General features: G+C 40.2%; 1 protein-coding gene across 2 annotated transcripts in view; it reads right to left on the bottom strand.

Annotated features, from left to right (window-relative positions):
- Positions 1-3,480: 3,480 nt before the first annotated feature.
- The window catches only part of LOC307118945 (mitogen-activated protein kinase kinase kinase 1-like), a 78,430-nt gene continuing 59,143 nt past the window's right edge, over positions 3,481-22,767 (bottom strand). For both annotated transcript variants that reach the window (XM_079804825.1, XM_079804826.1), the window contains exons 10-20: positions 21,909-22,169; positions 16,761-16,882; positions 16,096-16,187; positions 14,492-14,684; positions 12,225-13,494; positions 11,197-11,349; positions 10,672-10,834; positions 9,867-9,998; positions 9,365-9,507; positions 7,177-7,308; positions 3,481-4,957 (exon numbers count right to left, since the gene is read on the bottom strand). In XM_079804825.1, the coding sequence (XP_079660951.1) occupies positions 4,808-4,957; positions 7,177-7,308; positions 9,365-9,507; positions 9,867-9,998; positions 10,672-10,834; positions 11,197-11,349; positions 12,225-13,494; positions 14,492-14,684; positions 16,096-16,187; positions 16,761-16,882; positions 21,909-22,169 (2,811 nt within the window). In that variant the 3' untranslated portion in view covers positions 3,481-4,807. The remainder of the gene's footprint in view (positions 4,958-7,176; positions 7,309-9,364; positions 9,508-9,866; positions 9,999-10,671; positions 10,835-11,196; positions 11,350-12,224; positions 13,495-14,491; positions 14,685-16,095; positions 16,188-16,760; positions 16,883-21,908; positions 22,170-22,767) is intronic.

The raw sequence follows: 22,767 nt of genomic DNA, 5'->3' as shown, positions 1-22,767 counted from the left end.
AATCATTCCCTTTTGGGAGGTAGTCTTGCTGTTGCCTCTCCAGTGCACCTGTTGTCATTTTCATTTGCACCAAAGCAGTTGAAAATGATTCCCAATTACTTCTGCTTCCTAACTGGACAGATTGATATCCCTGATATTTAATTGACTTGGTGTTATACGGTGATTAAGTGTTCCCTTAATTCGTTTTTTTGAGCAGTGTATTTTATGTGTATTTCAGATAAATGAGTATGTAAGAAGTTTGAGCGTGTAAGACGACTTGCGTCATTAACAGTGTTTTGGCAGGAGTGAGAGTTCCAGTTAACTATGATTCCCTCAGGCACCGACGAAAACAATTCTGCTCTATAAACACAGATGTCTATTAATATTGATTTGATCATAGCCAGATTCACTGAATGCTGAGTGTTTAATGTCCACACTTCACTCCAGGGTATTATGACCTAATCGCTTCCATTGTTTTCCGTTTCTTAAACATCTATTCAAATAAGTTTGACCAAACTGTGGATTTTCAGTACCACAAAGGTGTATAGGAATGCATGGGTTTTCATCACCCACAAATACTGCATAGCTAAACTACTCCGGGGCAGGTTATGTTTAGTGAATCAGCTGTGAGGGCTGTGAGCTCTGACTCCATCAATTCACTTCTTATGCAGAATACATTTGTCTTTAAAAGGCACATTATGTAGTTTTTCTCTTGATGACTTCATGGGAGATGTTGTCTTCACCTCCCAGCTGGTGGAAAAGAATCAGGACTGGACTCGGGCAGAAATCATGTTCATGGATGAGATTATAATTTTTTTGTAGTATAAAGCAGAGCAGAACTTATTATACCACAGTCACCACTTCCGGTTAAGCGTATGTAGAGAAACGCAGCGCTGTTGATCATATTAAATGCATTTGAGCATGTTGAAAATTATGTAAAAACGTTACTCTGTGCGTTTTGCTCGACGGCTACTATGAAACACTTGTTGCACACTGCAGTAAGCTAGATTGATATTAGTCATGGTAAAACATGGTACTCGCAGTAAATCAAGAAAACGAGATTCAAACATTAAGACTGTGTAGAGCTACACTATATTGCCAAAAGTACTGGGACACCCCTCCAAATCATTGAATTCAGGTGCTCCCATCACTTCCATGGCCACAGATGTATAAAATCAAGCATCTAGGCATACCAACGCTTCTAAAAACATTTGTGATAGAATGGGTTACTCTCAGGAGCTCAGTGAATTCAAGCGTTGTAATAGGTTGCCACCTGTGCATTAAGTCCATACGTGAAATTTCCTCACTACTAAATATTCCAGTGTCAACTCTTAGTGGTATTATAACAAAGTGGAAGCAATCGGGAACAATAGAAACTCAGCCACAAAGTGGTAGGCCACGTAAAAATCACAGAGCGGGGTCAGCGCATGCTGAGGCACACCATGCGCAGAAGTCACCAACTTTCTGCAGAGTCAATAGCTAGACCTCCAATTTGTGTGGTCTTCAGATTAGCTCAAGAACAGTGCGTAGAGAGCTTCATGGAATGGGTTTCCATGGCCGAGCAGCTGTATCCAAGCCTTACATCACCAAGTGCAATGCAAAGCGTCGGATGCAGTGGTGTAAAGCACGCCGCCACTGGACTATAGAGCAATGTAGACGTGTTCTGTCTGGCAATTCGATGGACAAGTCTGGGTTTGGCGGTTGCCAGGAGAACGGTACTTGCCTGACTTCATTGTGCCAAGTGTAAAGTTTGGTGGAAGGGGGATTGTGGTGTGGGGGTTGTTTTTCAGGGGATGGGCTTGGCCCCTTAGTTCCAGTGAAAGGAACTCTTAATGCTTCAACATACCAAGACATTTTGGACAATTTCATGCTTCCAAATTTCATGCCCCTTCCTGTTCCACCATGACTGCACACCAGTGCACAAAGCAAGGTCCATAAAGACATGGATGAGCGAGTTTGGTGTGGAGGTGTCCTGACCTCAACCCGATTATACCTTTGGGATGAATTAGAGCGGAGACTGAGAGCCATGCCTTCTCGTCCAACATCAGTGCCTGACCTCACAAATGCGCTTCTAGAATAATGGTCAAACATTCCCATTAACACACTCCTACACCTTGTGGAAAGCCTTCCCAGAAGAGATGAAGCTGTTATTGCTGCAAAGAGTGGGCCAACTCTATATTAAGCCCTACAGATTAAGAATGGGATATGATTAAAGTTCATGTGCATGTAAAGGAAGGCGTCCCACACCTCGTGGAAAGCCTTCCCAGAAGAGATGAAGCCGTTATAGCTGCAAAGGGTGGACCAACTCCATATTAAGCCCTACAGATTAAGAATGGGATAAGATTAAAGTTCATGTGCATGTAAAGGAAGGCGTCCCAAAACTTTTGCCAATATAATGTATATAACAATCATTCGTTTTCGGTCTATAAAAGTATCCAAACAGTTGTTCCCTTGTCTAATAAAACATACATTACTAAATAGTCTCTGGTGTTTCCATGGTTTCTACAAAAACAAAACAAAAAAAAAAACACGGAAACGGAGGGCGACGCATGGATTTTTTGGAGACATTTGGGATAATGTAAGTACACAAGTCAACAAAATATGTAACACTGTTCTTGTGTTTTTTTGACATTTTAATCCCAAAATCTTACATATTTTGCCTTTAAGTGGACAAGAAAATTAGATGAAGAAAAGTCTAGCATGTCAAGACGGCCATATTTCATTGAAACCATAGCTGATCTAACCAAATGCAATCAGCACATCCAGTGCTGCTGTATTGACTGAGATGAAAAGAAAAAAACACAAAGAACAAACTGATTTTCCTATAAGTTTTATTTGCTATAAAGACCAAAATAGGTAGATTTCATTATAAAATGCTTCAAATGGGGTAAAAACCTAATTAAAACATTTTTGACAAAAGCTACACAGGATTAAAAGATACAGCTTTAGCCAATTTTCTTTTCTTTAGCTGAACCCAGAGATTTATTTGCACAATAAAAGGTGCTAATATAAGTTAGCCCTTAAGCCCTGGAGATCTTCGAGGAAAAAAAAAACAGAATTAGAGATATAAAATTATAATAAAAGAATATATATTTTTATATATATATTTATATATAATTATTTATATATATTGAGAAAGTGAACTTTGGTAGAAGAAAACTCTAGAGGACACCTGAGGTAGAAAAGACTGGAATAAAACAGCAATAGACAATCTTCACATAAAAAGTACCACCAAGTGACGAGAAACAGCATCATTTCATACAGGTCAGTTCAGCCCAGATCAAAAAGCCCATGAAATAACAGAACAACAAAACACAGTGAGATGATGAGAACCGTGAAGAAGTGACAGAGGATGTGGAAAACTCAAGTAATACTGATTAGATTTTATGAAGCTGACTGAAACAGACACCTTTCCAGTATATATAAAAGACAGAGTGCATAACTTTAAAGCTTTCATAAAGGCATAGGAAAAAAGGAAAGGGAAAAAAATAAACACCCATTGCAGGAACAAAATATGTATTTATGATGAAAAGTGTGGCTTAAAAAAAATGTCAAGTAAAATACATTTAGCTACCAAAATTCATATTTACATCTTAACTCTTCAAGCTTGATCAGCCTGTATTCCACATAAAGTAGTAGAATTCGCATTAAATAACTTTACTTTTAAAAATATTTTGAAACGGTCACGTTTAAAACTCGAGATTTGTGTGAACGGAGTCCGAATAAGGTCATCAATATTCTTTTAAAATGGTTTTAAAAATCGAAGAAAACCTAAAAAAGCAACAACGCTTGAAGAGCTACAGTTCATACACCTGACATGTTTTCAGAACAAGCATAATGTTAATGGTTTTTGGGAAAAACAGTGTTTACGAGCACTAAGCTAAATATGATCCCTCCACCGAAATGTTCAACAGCATGTTCGCTTGTAATAGAGTAAATAACACATGAGGAAATATTCAGTTACACGTGCTGAATATTCCTTTAGGAAGCTTAATCGTTTACAAAACGTCTGTTGGGTTTTCGTGAATGTGAACAGAACAGCACCAATAACATGGCTGAGTAAATAACAGCTGAAAAGGAAATGGATTTTTCAACTGAATCATGAACACCCAAAATAAAGAAATTAAGTCAAATCACAACATATAAACTGAAATCGAGTTGAAGATCAGAAATTATGTTCCAGTGAGACTTTAAAACATGTAAAACAAGATTTACAGACGCACATCACAGTCTAAAATTGGGCGATAGCTTTGAAAAGGTTCCCAATTGCACCAATTAAGCTAAAACATGTAAAACCAGACATTTATACACATGATCTCCGTTTAGAATTGAAATGAAAAGCGAACCATACCGGCATCATAAGCATTCACATTCAGCGGTGCGCTAGGTCAACTAGCAGAGATTTGTCTTTCACCAAAACACATTCATGGTGTAAAACAACACATGCGCCGACTGAGGATCAGTCTAAAATCAAATGTGTTAAATGCGAGGGCACTAAACTGCGTTACTCAGGCTGGCCTTTACTAAAGAGGACCTGATTTTCAGCCTGCCAGAAGGTAAATGGACTATTCAACGCACAGAGGAGAGATCTAAACAGAAATGGCACTTTTAGACACTCTTAGTACATGTGCAATCATGTTTTTTGCATCATGTATTGAGGATACAGCATTTAGGGCCCTCTCCGCTGACTGTGTTGTGTTTGTTTAGGCAAGGGAAAGACAGAAAGTGGCTAAACTAGCACTAGGAACATGACAGCAGTACGAGGCCCAGGCCAGACGCGGCCTTCAGTAGTATGACGTCTCTGCAGCTGCAGGTGAGTGAGAGGGCTCTACCAGCTGTGGCGGAAGATGGGATGCTTCAGCAGCTCTCTGGAGGGCGGCCGGTCGGAGGGCTGAAGCTCAAGGCAACGCAGGGTGACGTCCCGCAGGCCTGGAGACAGGTGGGTTGGGATAGTTGGTGCTGTGGTAGCGCTGGCAATCTGAGGGAGGAGATTTGGTTTTTAAATCGGTGCTGCAAGACTAGAGAAAAAGAGCTGTGATGTTCCCTTTTGCCAAAAAATTTAACCACTTTTGATTTTGTCGCCACCCCACTGTTGAGCCGACTGTCCGCGGGAGCATTTGATCTGTAGTTTTAACAAAAGCCCTGGTGCGGTCAAGTCTAAATCACTCGTTTTGCGTCTTCCAGTGGACTTTTGCTGACAAACAAAAGTGGCATTTCAATCGGTCTCTTTTGTCCACTTTCAAGCACTTCCCTCCTGATATCTTCAAGGGTTTTTTCAGATCTGTCGATCTAATGGACGAAATAAGCTTGTGCAATTTACATATGAATGCACCTGGAGACATTTCTGCCCTGACAGCCGCTGTGAGTGCGTGTTAGAAATCAGGAGCGGTGAGAGAACATTGTGCTTGGTATGTTTTTCCTCTGCAAACCAAACTTGGGTCTTCAGTCGACAAAGTTTAAATCCCGTCTGGCTAGCACACTTACCATAATGTTTCCCCGTTAGGTAAGTAGGCGGAGAGTAGGAGTAGTCTTTTGTTGAAGTTTGAACGCATTCGACCACATGCGTTTTCAACTACCTCTGGAAGTGATCGAAAGTGGACAAGCTCAAAATGTTTTAGACCCCGTTTACACCTTTATTTAGAATCGTCCACTTGTGATACGATCGACCAAAATGCAACTTAATACCAGGTGTAACCAGTGTTGGGGGTAACGCATTACAAGTAACTTGAGTTACATAATAATGTTACTTTTTCCAAGTAACTAGTAAAGTAACAGAGCTGTGCCCTCTACTGTTCATGCGTGAATTTGCATTTTTACCTTTACCTTATTATTAGCTCTATTATAACTTTTTTGTTATAAAAACAAAACAAAAACAAGCCCAGCCCATGTGAGAAAAAGTAATGCAAAAATAATGTAATAAATTACTTTTCTTAAAAAGTAACTAAGTAACTCAATTAGTTACTTTTTAAGGGAGTAACGCAATATTGTAATGCATTACTTTTCAAAGTAACTTTCCCCAACACTGGGTGTAACTATATAGGGAGCCCTTACTTGCACTTTAATATTAAAGGTTAACAACAGAGCCCAAACTATTAGCCTAAATTCCGTTGCTATTTATTTTTAGGTATAACAATCAACACTCAAATAACACAGTACGCAAACATGTAAACTTCACATAAGCCAGTTTTTGCAATAACTTCTAAATCTAATTATAAAATAGTTTTTCTCCAATTCGTTGTTGAAATATAATCATTTATACACAGTGTCTGTCATTTTCATGACAGGTTTATTTAAACATACATGAAATAATCAAGACATCACTAACAGGTTCAGTAGAATATAATGAATATATATACTAATATAGTGCATATATTTAGTGAAAGTTGATTTCTCTAGTGAATACAATTCTGTGGACAATGAATGACTGCCTGAGGTAAATGTGATGCTACATGACATTTAGTTTACAAGCAGTTATATTGAGGTCTTTCCGCCGTTGAAACACTGATTGAGCGATTACACGACATATGATACGTGACAGTAAGTTGTAATGTATCCTCAACATACCTTCAGATGTTCATTCATGTTTATTCTTTAGGAAGAGATGATCGATCGCGTTCACAGATAATCACGTTCATGTGTGCGCCGCTTGAACTGTGATCAGAGATGATCAGTCACGCCACATTAAAGAGCATCAAAAAACAGCATTTATCGTTTGAATTTCGTTATAAAATGGACTGAGTATTTAATATGTTCGTCTGGGAACTCGGATTGAAGTGTGTTCCGCGCTTAAAACAAGCCTACTGTTAACTGTTAAACGCGTGCACAGAACCGAAAGCCCTGTACCGAAACGGCTCGGTATGAATACGTGTACCGTTACACCCCTCGTAACAATACAAAGCTCTGTGAATTTACCCTTTAAGTTTTTTTTTAACTTTCTGAAGCTACTGAGTACTGATAGTGCAAGTTTTAACTAGTAGTTTCATTATTTGTTCAGTTCAGTGTTGTTGTTATTTTAATGTTTTAATGTGTAAAAACATTTAAAGGAAATGTCAAGTATGTCAAAAACTTGATTGACCTGAAATCATCGACATTAACTTATGATAACGTATCCAATGGTTTAAATTTTCAGCAAACATGACTACATTATTTTTTGCTCATAAAGCCCTAGTTCATGCACACATGCAATTCAATCCTCACCTTGAAAATGAGTGCCAGGTGGTTGGAGTGTTTCTCAGCATTCCAGGGAGGCTTAGCACAGGACATCTCTATAATAGCACAGCCCACACTCCAGACGTCACAGCTGCGACCGTACTGCTGCCCTCTCAGCACCTAGAGTCACACACATGCATTAATGACACAAACTCTCATCTGACACTAAAGACGATATCTGTAGAAACGCAGAGACCATTAAACAAAGCTGCGATCAAATACACAAAAATGTAACTTGTCATTAACTGAAATTAAGTGTCTGTTTTTGTTTTGTAGTCTTTTTGTTTTTTTGGTTGTGTAATGCGTTCCACATTCATGTGATATACCTTTTGACTGCAGAAATGAAAATATGCATTGAACGATTACTTTTATTTTATGATTAACTGAAAACTGAGTAGATTCAATAATGAGGAAACAGCAGGTGTGTACAGTGGCTCATTGGGTGCATACTGCCATGTATTGGTGTAGGACAGGGTTCCTCAAATCTTGCCCTGGAGGGCCAATGCTCTGCAGAGTTTAGCTCCACACCCTGATCAAGCTAATCAAGGTCTTCAGGATCACTAAAAAAATCACAGGTAGGCGAGTATGATCAGGGTTTGGGCTAAACTCTGCAGGGGAGAGTCCCTCCAGGAGCGGATTTGAGGAATTCTGGTGGTTAAATGGTTCACTAAAATAAACTGTCCCAACAAACATACATTTTCCTTGTGCCATTTTGGGTTGCGGGGATGCTGTAGTCTATTCCAGTGTCTTAGTCCATTGCATACACTCATCCCTACAGGCAATTTATTGTCTCCAATCCACCCATCCTGCTTGTCTTTATGATTGCAAATCATAAGCAAACTTAAGACGCTGCAGAGATATTACATGTCACATCCCGATGTTACGTGTCTTTACGGGATGTGTGCAAACGCACACATAGATTACAGAAAATCACTGGCAGTGAGAAAAAAATCTAAATCAAATGATACCGGCACAATCCAGTGGCCAGTGGAAGGGCAAAGGTGAAGCAACAACCACCACCATTCTGGTCCCATTGCCCATAATACAAGTGGCCCTTTAGAAGCTTTCACACTGCCAGTGAATTTCATCGCTGTATGTCACTACTCTCTGTACGGTCCATTTTGGGTGTTTCTAGTGCTATTGCTGTAATGTTATTGGTTATTATGAGATTGCAGATTATATAGATTGCTGGTAAATTGAAGACATTTAATTCTGACTAGTGACTAGTTTTCACCAAAACTTTACATTCTGCCACCAAAGAGTGTTGTTATAAACTACATCAGTGGAAGGGCTTCCTGTTGCCAATGTTTACTGATGTTTGCGTCGCCAACTCTGCATTGAAAATGAATGGGATCATGTCACAGTCGTTGCGTCTCGCTGGCGATGTGGACAGGGCTTTAGGCATGGATCTCATCAGGTCAACAGGGGTGCATAGGTGCACAATTTTCCTTGCTCTCCAAGCTTTGAACATTTAAATGTCACTGTTCTTCCACAAAACTGTGGTCAAGTCTGGTGACCTCTCTGTGTGGTGTTCAGTTTTACGTGGCCAGTCAAGAAAATAGGACAAAGTGGATTTAGATATCAGAGTAACAAGAAAATAAAGTAAATTGCAGTTCTTTTGAGGACGCCACAATTGGCCGACCCCTTAAATCGTTGTTGTTATTGTGTGCCCAAACACTGTTTAATTAGGAAGCAGTTCAGCTGGCCCTGCCTCCACTGACAGGGTATTCATTACTGAAACCTCTTCAAAATGAACAAGCTTTCTTTTGTCTGGGAAGGTCTCTTTTCCTCTCAATTTCAAACCAAACTACCAAAGCTTTAAGCAGAGACTGAGGAGGCTAACTTCTACATTTCCTTTGAGTAGTTGAATAAAATGGACCCAAGCAAAGTGACTATTGTGCATCTCAGTTTAAAACCAAACAGATGCATTTTTTCCCTGTACTGTCTGCATTTAATACATAAATATTGCAAACAAAAGAAAAAGGCCATCATCACATACTGTCCTATTTGAATGCAAGTTGTGAAAATAGTTTTGATATTGTGTGCCTGACTTGCTATATCACATGGACGTTTATGGAACACAAAAGTTAAACAGTGGCTTGTTTAAACACTTCCATCTCAACACGTTTTATGTAGTGAAAAGACAGGTTTTGCATTTTTCAGTTAAAATGTTTACCTCAGGAGCCATGAAGGCAATAGTTCCCAGGAGCTGACCCTGGAACTCCCCCGCACCTGTGCCTTTTGAAGCCAGACGTGCTGCTGCCCCAAAATCGGCTATCCGCAACCTCTGGCCTGTGCTGTCAATTAGTAGATTGGCACCTACACAGGTTAAAAGGAGACCATAAATATGGGAACACATCGTAAGCTCTGCTCAACTACCATCAAAGGCCTCAGAACTGAAATTAAACGTCACGCTTGGGCAACAACTCCACATTACACAAAAAGAGCTCCATTGCACTGCAACAGTTGAAAAAAAAACAAAAAAACATTGGGAGCGCACCTACAGTATGATGCTGTCACAGTAGGCAGTAGGTACCTGATTAGGTTTGGAACAGAGCTTAAAACAGCCTTATTTATCCATCAAACCAACATGTCAGGACACAAGAATAGGCTGGAAACCATTCCTACCAGTTTGAGACAATAGCAGTGCTTTCTGTAGCAATTCTCCAGTAGCTTACCTTTGATGTCACGGTGTATGATCTGATTCTCATGGAGGTAGGCGAGACCTCGTAGGAGTTGCTCTGTGTAGTTGATGACCACACCCTCCTTAAACGCACCATATTTATTTAAGAGATGAGATACAGAGCCACCTGAAGAAAACAAAGGAGTTCAAGTATGGCTTTTATGGACTAGGACAGATCTGGTAAAACAGTAATTCTGAGAAGTGTCGCTAACAAAGATGAAAAAAAAACAAAAGGACCGCTTGTTAATGTAATAATGCATAATGAGATCCAGTGCTTCCAGGGTCACGGTTTTCCTGCACAATTGGGCTATTTAGAAAATGCAGGCGTGGGAAAAATTACAGGGTTGCATTTTTAGGGGCTACTTATATGATGTACAGTTAATTTCTTTTAAAGGAACACAGCGACTTTTTTGGGACTATCCCCCAGAGTTAGATAAGTCCATACATACCATTCTTATCTCATCTCTAACTGACGCACACACCGCTAGCCTAGCTTAGCACAAAGACTGGAGGTAAACAGCTCCATCTAGCCTACTGCTCAATAAGTGACAAAATAACGCTAACATGTTGTGATGTGTATAGTCACATTATGTACTAAGACCGGCGGAAAATGAAAAGTTGCGATTTTCTAGACCGATATAGCTAGGAACTATCCTCTCATTCCTGCATCACAATCATGGAACTTTGCTGCCGTACCATGGATGTAGCAGGCGCAAAGAAATTACGCAGTGCCTATTATTGTTGTGTTGTCCGCATATGTGACCACACCTTTGCGCTTTGCATGTTTGTGGACAACCCACCTGCCATCCACTCTACAAAAAGGTTGTAGTTGTTCTTCTCACAGGTTGCCCCAAGCATCCGGATGATGTTTGGGTGGTTAAGGAGACCCATCATGCGAATTTCCTCTCGTAGTGCCTCCACCACCTCCTCCTGCTCTGAGGAGGTGTTCCTCACATACGTCACCTGAATAATTAAAATCACAATCAAGCATCATGTCTGTATATGTTTTATCATAGCTGCCAAAACATATTCAGCGCCCCTGTGTCCATATGTAGTGCCTTTATTAACCTCAAGGGTATCCAACCCTGGCATACCTTGTGTTACTATTGTTATTAGTGACATCTATATTATTATTTTTCTGATAATTTTAAGAACTTTGCATGTACAACTATCCAAACACACAGATCCCCATAAAGTGTTAGAAAAGAGCAAAAGTTTGTATGAAAAAATGGTGGATATCAACATTTGCAACACTGATCAGTAAAGGTGGGGATGAAAAATCCTCATATGAAGTATCGGGTGGTGTGTGTAACAGATATTCTCACCTGTTTGACAGCCATCAGAGTACCAGTGCCCACATCCTGAGCCTGGTAACATGACGAAAAGGCACCCAGGCCAATTTGTTGCCCTTTTAGCCATTCCTTGCCCTCCCTGTATGGCTGCTTTGCTTTGGTATGACCAGGTAGAGTCTCTGGTGTCTGACCATGAAAAGGAAAAAATGCAGGGAGAAATTAAGCCAAAGAAACCTTTTGATCTTAAAATTAAACATGAGTAGTGCTTGCACAAGGCAGAATGATTAAACAGTCATTTGTGCAAGGTTTAAAACCTAGATATTATTGCTGTCAAATTCATTTCTACATTGTCCAAAAAAATTTAGAACAGGGTTCCTCAAATCCAGCCCTGGCTGAACACTGTCCTGCAGAGTTTAGCTCAAACCATGAGCAAACTCACTTACCTGCAATTTTCTAGTAACTGTGAAGACCTTGACTAGCTTGTTCATGTGTATTAATTATGGTTGGAACTAAACTCTGCAGAGCAGTGGCCCTCTAGGACCTGCTTTGAGGAACCCTGCTTTAGAGGTACAACAGCTTGTAACTGGGGCAGTGACCTTAATGGGACATCTTTTTACCTTATTCCCACCATACCTTAACTTATTGTATCGTATTATATAGTAGCACCTTAAGGGTACATATTACCCTGTTTACACCTGGTGTTAAGATGTGTTTTGGTCGATCACAAGTGGACGACGCTAAATACAGGGTCTAAAATTTTTTGAGCTTGTTCGAACAGCCACAAAAGACTGCTTACTGACTAGCCAGATGGGATTTGAACTTGGTCGGCTGAAGACCCAAGTTTGGTTTAAAGATGAAAAACAAACCAAGCACCATGTTCTCTCGACCAAAACACATCTTAATACCTGTAAACAGGGCCTAAGCTACTAATATGCACCCTTTTTGGGGTAGATAAGGTACCAAGATGTCCTATAAAGGGTACTGCCTCAGGGACAAGCTGTTGTCGCCCTTATTTTTTAGCAAAGTTTACTATGACATTAATATTTAGGTCATGCACTTACATCCACCTGAATAATGATCACATCCTCTCCTTTGTCCACCTGTAACTGCGGGATGATAGGCAGGGCATCTTGCGACTCAGACATTGCCATGACTACCGCCAGGGCCTCCTCTTCCTCAGCCTCCATCTTTTCCTTGCACTTCTGGTTCTTGGTCATGTCCTCACTGTACGTGTCGTCATTCGTGTTGGCCTGCTCTGGTGACAACACTGCCACTTCGGACTGGAAGGTGACCGTGCTGTCTGCCGCAGGTAGGGAGGCTTCCAACAGGTCCTCCATGCTGGAGCTGAGATCGGCCGAAGCGTCTATACCATGGAATTTCTCCTCTACTGGTGTGAAGACTGTGTCCTCACTGGGTATGAGAGCAGAACCGCCACTACAGCCCATGTCTTCTCTGGACCTGGCCTCCTGAAGGTCCAGTTTCATGTTGCTCTTTATCCCTGGGCTTAAAGCTTTAGCTCCGTCAGATGAGGCAGCGGGAGAGGGTCGAGTGGGTCTGGGCCAGTGGATCTGACTCGAGGGCAGTGGCCGAGCTTGGGTAAACACAGGGGAGGGCAACTTCTCCGGCTCCTTACCGCTACAGGCACCTCCACTTAATCCCTTCTGCAGCGGCAACTTGCGCTGGGTACTCAGTGAGGACTGGGCGAGTTTGTTGGGCATTAAACTCTGTGGCAGGGCTTTGGGGCTTTCTGGAGGGAAGGCTGAGGCATTGGCCATGGACAGAGAAGGAAGGCTCGGGGGTTGACTGGATGAGGGGGAGTTCAAACATTGACTCATAGGTCTGTTTCGGGCCTGAATGGGGGGCTTTGGAAACTCAGCAGGGCTTGTGACGATGTTTGAGAGTCTCTCTGATATATCATCTACAGGAGTTGAACTGGCTTGACCTGAAAGTGCCACCTTGGCGGTTGGCTGCTGTAGACCATGGGTGGGAGAGTTCCTTTCAGTCATACATGGGGAATTATGGGGGGCTGTGGGCTCGAGGAAGGCATTGGAGTGCAAACTGTGCCCAGTCTGCAGGTCGTCTAGTCCCAGATGGATGGCTTCCAGGATGTCCATCTCCTCAGCAATGGCTAGAAGACGCCGGCGCATGCGGGCATAGTGAGTGGAACTGGTGACGTTGAGCATGTCCAGTAGCTTAACGAAGACATGAGGCACACGAGCTACCATACGGGCAGCGCTCAGGAAGACGCGACGAGAAAGCTTACCCACCATGGAGTGAGAATTATCGATGGACTGCAGCGCAAAACTTAGAAGAGGCAGCAGCTTCTGGTACCTAAAAGGTAAAATAATGGATTTAAAACCCATGACAATACAGCAAAGCACTTTCCACAAAAAGGTTGCAAACTGGTTTCCCTTACCTTTTTTAATCGGTTTAATTATCAAAAACTGAATGAATATTGAGCCGTTTTGCTTGCAACCCTGGTACAACACAAAATATCTTAACGCCTGCTCTAAATGGGGTCTGTGATGCATTCAACTGTAAAGACCTGGGTATACTTAATTTTCCATGTTTCGGAACCACGATCTAGTGGAGTGTTTTCAAGCGATCAATTCACTTGCACATGTGCTTTTGCTCGGACCCTACTGACGACGAAAATGACGTCACAAGTGCGCAGACTGTAGCAGAACACGGACGGCCAAAGTATAATTTGGGCTTTACTGTGTCTGCAGAGGTGTGACCTAAATGGCCCATACAAGGTGAGACAACGTCATCTGTTACCAGAAATAAAAGGTCTGGTTGCACAGACAGAACATTGGGCTAAGATTTTAAGAAGGACGAAACATGAAAGAATCAACGGCTATGGTTTACTACCACTTTCAATAAATACCTCCTAGAAGCATTTTGCTCAAGAGTAGAAAAAATGTAGCTACATTGAATTTAGCTGAGTAGTTGTTGGGTGGCTCGCCAAAGAAAAAGTAAACTAATACCAATCTAGCAAGCTCTTACTGAGTGATGGGTATCACTACAGATTTCCAAATTCATTATTTTTTTAAAAAATCTCAATTGAAGTTGATTCGATTCTGATTCATTAGTGTTATAATGTTAATTCTTCTACATATGTAAGAAAATATCCTAGGTTAAATCTACAATACAGTACTTGTTTTTAACTGTACAATTGTATGCGTATTTAAATCGTATCACAAGAAAGCAATGACATCACACAAATCTGTCCTAAAATATTTTACAGGGTTGCAAAAATGCCAAATTTTTATAAAAGGTGCATAAATCGTAAACAGAAGCTCAGCAATATTAGCATGTATTTCTGTACCTCTCCACAATGTTTTGGGCCTGGTTGCAGTCTCCACCTGACACAATATGAGGGTAGAATTCAGCAGGAAACTCCAGTAAGAGCCTGTCGATCAGACACAGACGACCCAGCAGTGCTTGCCAGTTATTGGCCTCCGTTTTAGAGCCCAAGATACAGTTCAGGACATAGTCAACTCCACCGATACCAATAGAGCCTAATGGAAAATCAGAGAGGAAACATGTTTCTATTAAAAAGCAAACAAATAGTTTGTTTATCAGTCAATAACAGTATAGGTGCATCCCAAATCTCATACTTATGCTCTATTCTATGCCATTTTGTAGTATAAAGTGTGAGTGGGGTGTTAACACTGAAAATTAAAAAATGTAACTAATAAAAAAAAGTGTGGAATGTTTGACACTTCATGCACTCTGTCACAGCTTGCCTTATTTAGCGTATGGAGAGAGGCTATCACACGCCAATGATGGCTGACAAAATAACCTTTTAAACATTATACACTAGACTAGGGGTGCAAAACGAATTTTCTGGCAGGCCACAGAGTTCAGTTTCAACCCTAATCAAGCACTTTAGGATAATTTGAAAACTACAGGTATGTGTGTTGGAGCAGGGTTGGGACTAAACTCTGCAGGACTACTCTGCCAGTTGAGTACATAGTGCATTGTATATAGTGTGTCCTTTGGGACACAACATAAATAAATCAAACAACATGGAATATAATGCACAAGTCAAATTGAATACTTTTTCTGTGTTTTTCTTGTAGATTGACAGCCACAAAAACTACATTTTTGAGTGAACTGTTAATTAAAAAAAAATAGGAAACAGGAAGCTGTTGCTTAATGGAGTGTTCCCAATGCACGATTTTAGGCCTGATTTTCACTCGCCGACAGGTGTCACGAAATCGTAGACAAATGCCCGAAATCGGAGGCAAATGGGTGCTTGTTCAGGCGAGTGACAATCACGCAGGGTGAATTATCAAAGAAAAAAAAATTACATCGGCGATGACCTACAGCCAATGAGAGAGCAAGATACAGGGCAACGGGAAGTTCGGGGAGGAGTTATAGACCTCTAGACTATAGAATATTTGTATTTTAATAGATGCATTTACAATTATATCAAACAGAAACAAAGCACAAACATTTGCTTGACCAGCCGCAACAGCAGCACATTGCAAAATTATTTATTTACCTCTAACTCTCTTTGCAGAACACACAATCCTTGCTCCCCGCTTCTCTCCAAACATTTCCTCCTCCATAATCTTTTTTAATTTTTCTCCTTTTCGCCAATACGCACAGACAAGTTGGATCACTTCTTGCGGACTATCAACAATTCGGTCTCGTACGAGATGTGATCTTGTGTTATTTCCTTATCACTTCTCGAATGTGTTTGGTTGTGAAACGTAGTTAGCGAACCAGATGGAGTTGTTGCCGATTCTTCCTACTACCCCAGATGCTACCCCAGATAGTCGTGCAGTGTGAAAAGAACAGTGATCTGACCGCTTTGAAAATCGTGCAGTGCGAACTCGGCACAAGTTAAAGTGATTCATGGTGGCTGCATGGCCAACTTAAGGATATTTAATTATGACAAATTTGATGATTATAAATTAGTACCTGCGTTGAGGATTTCTCGGCCCACGGCAAGTTCCCCCATTTGCCCTTTGCACAGCTCCAGTAGAGTGGACACGGACAGCTGACTCGTGCGACTGAGCACAAACAGACAAACACGTAGACTTAGCAAACCCACTTCAAAAGAGCATTTAAAGTCAACAGGAAAATGTGGAAAGGTTTTTCTGGGCAAACGGGATACTAAAAATAAGCATGTGATTATTCATCAAGAATTGATTGGATGGGGAAGAGGATGTCAGGTTGGATGGGGAAAAGGATTCAGTTACTACATTCTGATGAATTTTATTTTAAAATAACATGCAACAATGAATCATTCACAATAAGACCAGGGAGTTGTGAAGTAAACAGTAACATTTGATTTCAGATTGACAACTCTTTCAAACTAAATTACAATATCATCACTCTTCAACAAACACCAGCAATAATTAGTTTGTGCTACATTGTCTATCCACTAGGTGGCAATAGCCTGTTAACCATGATAGCCTAGATATGGTATGATGTATACCAGATCTTCTGATTGGGTTCATTCATTTCTTTTTGGCTAGCTTTGGGGGAGTCCTGGATCAGGTCTAATACATCCAGGCTAACGCATGTATCCACTATGCATGACGAATAGGGCCCAATCAGAGATGTTCTTAAGCAAGTTGTACCTGTTCGCATCTGCACACTTGACCAGTATGGTTTCCACCACGGGCCGCAGCAGCTGTTGTAATCGAGTCCGCTCTGAAGCAGAGTGACAAGGGGTGTAGACAAGCATCGCCCGCAGGGTTTTCTGAAACAGAACAAAGATCTACTCTTAAAACAGATCTACACAAAAGCACAAACGATGTTGCCAAATTCAGGACTGTGGCTTGTGTTGTGGATTCTCTAGTCCTGTGTTGAGCACAAGAGGGGTTCTTCTCAGACAGTTTTGATTCAGGACCCAGAGCGGGATGCACGATTAAGTAAAATATTTACCCCTGGTTTCACAGACGAGGCGTAAGTCTAGTCCCAGACTAAAATGCATGTTTGAGCTATTTTAACTGAAAGTAACTTGCAAATCTTACAAATGTTAGTGCCATTGTTTTGTCTCAAGATGCGCACCAGTAATGTTTTTTTTCCTAAGGCACATTTATAAAAGCTACTTAAATGCCCTAATTGAACTAAGGCCTAATCCTGGCTTAATCTAAACCCATGTCTGTGAAACTAGGCCTGGAAGTGCTTGCTGTCAACAAAAGAGAAGCTTTAAAGGGATAGTTCACCCAAAAACTGAAATTTTATGTTTTTCTGCTTACCCCCAAGGCATCCAAGATGTAGGTGTCTTCGTTTCTTCAGTAGAACACAAATGAAGATTTTTAACTCCAACCGTTGCTGTCTGTCACTCATATAATGCTTGTCAATGGAGTCTAATTCTGTCTTAAGACACGAAACGATCGGTTTCTGAGAGAAACAGAATGGTATTTATGCAAATATATCACCTCATATCAGACGAACGCTTCAGCTCTCCAGACTGCCATCACTTCCTGTGAGTGAGGTCAAAATTCCGGCAGGGTCATAGATTTGTATACGTAGATTCCTCATTCGAGCGATCCACGCCATGATCCACGCAGGCACTAATGAGGAATCTATGTATATATCTATGACCCAGCCGGAATTTTGACCTCACTCACGGGAAGTGATGGCAGTCTGGAGAGCTGAAGCGTTCGTCTGATATGAGGGGATATATTTGCATAAATACCGTTCGGTTTCTCTCAGAAACCGATGGTTTCGTGTCTAAAGACATCAATCTGTCGTCACGAGCCGCGGGGTTTAATTTGAAGTTGTCTGTCCATGTTTTTTTTACTCTAATAGAATTCGACCCCATTGACAAGCATTATATGAGTGACACACAGCAACGGTTGGAGTTAAAAATCTTCATTTGTGTTCTACTGAAGAAACCTACATCTTGGATGCCTTAGGGGTAAGCAGAAAAACATAACATTTTCGTTTTTTTTGGGTGAACTATCCCTTTAAGAGTATTCCTCCAAAATCAAAGCATGATTATTTAACATTTAAAAATGAAGAAATTAAGATGGCAAATTTAGTTGTACTATAAAATAACATTCTTATTATTTTTTACTTTACAGTGAAATTGTAATAGAAATATTTGTATTTTGTTTAATATATTTAATGATAATTAGGAATACAAAAATAATATTTATGAATAATAACAAAAATATTATTTTTATAATAAGTATTAATATATTATTATTGTAATACAATTACAATATTTTGGCCAAGATGTGCTACAAACAAACAAATCTTATATTATAATTTAAAAAAGCAAGAACATCATCAAAACTTTTTTAATCAGAAATCCAATTTTTAATCAGAAAATTCAAGATTCCCCCCCAAATCATGGATTCCAACATCATGTGATGGCCAAATATAAAACCAAAATTGTTTAATATTTAAATGAGGATTCACTTATTTAGTTTGTTTATTTTTTGAGTGTTGTGTTTAAAAGTCTCTTGAATTTGAACCTGTCCAACAGGGCTAGCTTCTACAAAGTGACAGAGTTTGATTGGATGTACAGCCTCTGTCGTCAACAACAAAGAAATTAGATGATTTTTTCCCTCCATTTTAAAAGTTAATAAGTCTTTTTACTTTACTAGCCTATATACACAAACACAAGTACATGATTAGTTGCATTTTATTATTTGTATTAACAGCATATTCTCCCTGAGGTCAGAACAGTCATGTGATCCGCTGGACTACAGTACATTAACAGTGCTACACAGTGTGTGCATGTGTGAGAAAGAGTTCACCCTGACCCTGACTCCCAGAGAGAGCTGGGGAGTGGTGACTGATAGCACAGTGCACTGGAGCGCGGCCCAGCATTGATTAACCCAGCATACACGTCCCTCCCGAAAACAAACACACATTCACCCGCCTACACACACACACACACACACAACACTAAAGGATAAAATAATGCTCCTCTGCCTGCAAAAAATAACTCCACATCAAGTATAAATAGTGAAACAATATGACATTTGAATTCGCCACATTTAGTTCACAGATCAGCCAAACCGCTACCAACTTCACTACCCTGCAGTGTTTAAAGAGAGGTCTAACACAAGGTAACATCCTGAACGCTTTTGTCTGTAGTATTTTTAGTTCATAGAGACAGCCCTCTTTCTGGTATGTGTTCGAAGAATATAGGAAAACTGCTGGAAAGCCCCGAACAGACAAAACGCTTGTTGTTTTCATAAAGGCGGCTCACTGGAGCACAGAGCCTGAGGGAAAGACACCATCCCAGAAGTCCAAGCAGCAAGAGCTATTGTTTTTTTTGGTTTGTTTGTTGGTTATTTAAGGAGTAGAAATAGGTTATGAGAGAAAGAAAGAAAGAAACCTTTCTTTTCCAGCTTCAGTCTGAGGATCCCTGCAGCTTCCAGACTTCCTGGTTTGAAGTGAACTTTAAAACTAGCCAGCGTGGTTCGCTGAACTTTAGAACTCTGGCCCGGTTCAGATAACCTCAGATCAAAGTTAACAAAAGGAAAAGAAATATCTAGACCAGACAATGGCAAGTGAAAAGTATTAAGGGCCATGAAACGGCATTTTACTTTATTTCAGCTTTATTTCTTTATTTTTAAATGTATTTCATACTGTATGTGAAAATAGATCTGTGCTTCAAGTCTTGGATTGTGAATGCAAACTGAAAGAAACGCCACTTGTCTTATATTATGTGCTATTTGTTTTTGTTTTTTGTTCTACAAAAGAACTTGCGTTGTTGTGGCACCCACAAATTTTGAATAATTTACTGTAATATAATTTACTTTTTTTATACTGGTACCTATAAAAAAAAATTTTTTATAAAGCCTAGATTCTTTTTTATTATCTAGATTATTTTGCAATAAACTTGTGGGAAAATATTGAGATTTTTAGCTATATTGCCCAGTCTAATTTGGATGTACCCTTGGCATGATGGAGGACACTGAAACCAACCAGTAGATCACAAGTGATCAAATCTTCCTCAATTTAAAAAAAAACTGGACTGTATTCTATCGAGTAGGACTTTGAATGTTGCTCAGTCACCCGTTCAGACTAGGTCATGTGAACATTCTCCCTTGAACAGAAAATTTGAATTGAGGTGTGGATGAAGCGTTCAAAGAAGAAACTAAGCCAAAATTATGAGCCAATACTTAAACAGCCCTGATGACTGTAGGAGCTCTTGGTCGGTGCAGTATTGTGCAACTTCCTTCTGCTGTGCCTCAATCCCTCTCGTTCATATGATCTTAACAGAAGTATCACGTGCTGTCGACATTTCATGTGACTGAAGTGTTCACATGATAATAGCAGTGGGACAGGCATTTGAAACAGTGTTTAAGTAAGCTCCATGTGACGGCACTTCACCATTCTGCATGCATGACACTTGGACATAATCATCATGACTGGAGTGTTTGAATATTTCAGACCCTTGCTTCTCATACAAGTGTTTAAGTGACCTAAAAGAAACACGCATGTAACCCAGTCGTTCCCAAACTGGGGGGTGTAACGCTTAGAGCCCTGGTATATTGAAGGGCAGGTAAATGTGACACTTATTATAATGGGTTTATGTGAAGATTGTTTTAAAGTTCACTTAAATTAAGTTATATCTTTTTAAAGCCTGATAAAATGTATAGCTTTCAATTATACCGTAATGCTGAACAGCTATAATTAATTGCTAAAACTGAGAGGAAAAAAAAACCCATTTCATAGAGACATCAGTAGCAGTATTGGTATTGGTGAGTCTGGCCTTCTTTCATAAAAAGATGCCATTAAACAAATATTTAAAATATAGGCTACTGTCTAATGTTGTTTCTTCATTAATTTTTTCATTTTTAGATTAAATGTGAAATTACAATATAAAATATATTAAAAACGTACTAAAATATTAGGTGCGATTAATTACAGAAAAATGTGTGATTAAGTTAAAAAATGTATCGATTGACAGCGAAGTATTTTGACTTATTACCTCAAGATGACTCGAAGTACCACCTGAGAAGTCTGATATCGGTTTTAGCAGTTTTTGTCGTGCACTAACAGACCCCTAGATGGCATGATTGAAGTCTCAGAATTGAGTATTGCAAGGAGCTTGGTAAAAATATAAATGGATGATGCACAGTTCTGCACTAAGCATGGACACGTTTGTCTACTTCGAACATCACAGCTACCAAAAAAACTGTCTACACCAGACGCGAGCAGAGCGACAAAAACAAGCGGAACCTATTATAATCACTGATGCTGTCTACACTGGATGCGGCACAACAATTCCCAGACAGTAAACTGATGCCCCTCCGGTATCGCAGGAATATAGTACTGGACACAAAGGACAAATGGATTTCCAATGTTCACTTTGTCATGTCCATTGTGGACAGGCTCAAGACAAGAAAATATTCACCAGTACAGTGGTGGGTAAGAGAGAGACCGCAGTGTGTTGTATCTGTGCCTGAAAATATTAGCTTCTGACTGATTGAAGCCGAACAAGTTAAGAGAAGCTAGCAGAAGTTGAGCACTTTATTAATTACAATGTTTCAAAGAAATCCTATAGGATTGTGCAAGCAAGGTTATGTCTGAGATTGTCTTTATGTGGGTTCATATAGGTGGGGGGTAGAAAAAGTTTGGAACCGCTGTTAACTTGTACAGTCTGATTGATCGTCTAACAGATAATATACTACTGACTCTATAACTAAAATGATGATGTTTTGTGTCTTAATACTGTTGTATGCTGACCCTATATTTTCAGATGCTGTAGCAGAGGCAAGCGTGAGTGTTAAGACAGAGGTAAAGCATCTCACCAGTGCTGCCACATAGACTTTGTAGACAGGGTCTGCGCAGACCATGGAGAGCACACTACAGCAGGACTCCACCACCACGTCTCCGGACACCTCCCCCGCAGCTGTGCCCAGCCCTACCCCCGCGCCCGCCCCGGCCAAAGAATGCTCGCCGTTGGCCAACAGGAGGGCTCCGCTCACGTCATGTGACAGCCGCCGAAGGGCCATTTCCCTGATGTTCCAGTTCCGGGAAAAGAGACAGCCTACCAGCTCCAAACCAAACACCTGAGAGAGAGAGAGCATGAACATACAAAACCATGAAAAGAAAGTCAGTTTACGTCACTGTAATATAACATTAAGAATCAGCAGGGTCATATTTAACGCTGCAATTTCAAAAGAAATAAAATAGAAACAACTCAGATTTCTTACATTGGGACATTTTCGGATTTAATAAAAACTTAAATGTAAAATAAACATTTTACCATGATGTAGTTTTACGGCTGCACTTAAATCTTTTTTTTTTTTTGCATTGCATTGCAGCAATGAGAATTTAGATGGAAAATATGTTGGTTTATGTGAGATTCCCTAAAATATAGTTGAGAATGAGTTCTATGAACTTAGTTATAGGAACTAGCCACCAGGGTGGTTGCCGGAGAACTAATTGTTCCCCTTGGGCCATTTTCCTGGTTGAATTCGCACTGCTAGTAGGAACTTTGAAGTGACGTAAGCCGTGTTTGTTATTGTGACTTATTTTGACGGCGAGGCAGACATTTATTTTGACACCATTGAGAACGCCAGAGCCTGAGCACACAGCTCTCACATTCTCCATCTTCATTCGTTTACGATCTGTTTAACAGTCCTATCGTTTTTAGATCGAACTGTT

Source organism: Gobio gobio, assembly GCF_949357685.1.
Source record: "Gobio gobio genome assembly, chromosome: 22".
Classification (NCBI taxonomy): domain Eukaryota; kingdom Metazoa; phylum Chordata; class Actinopteri; order Cypriniformes; family Gobionidae; genus Gobio; species Gobio gobio.
Note: the sequence above shows the minus strand (reverse complement) of the source record. Positions and strands in the feature narration are given on the sequence as shown.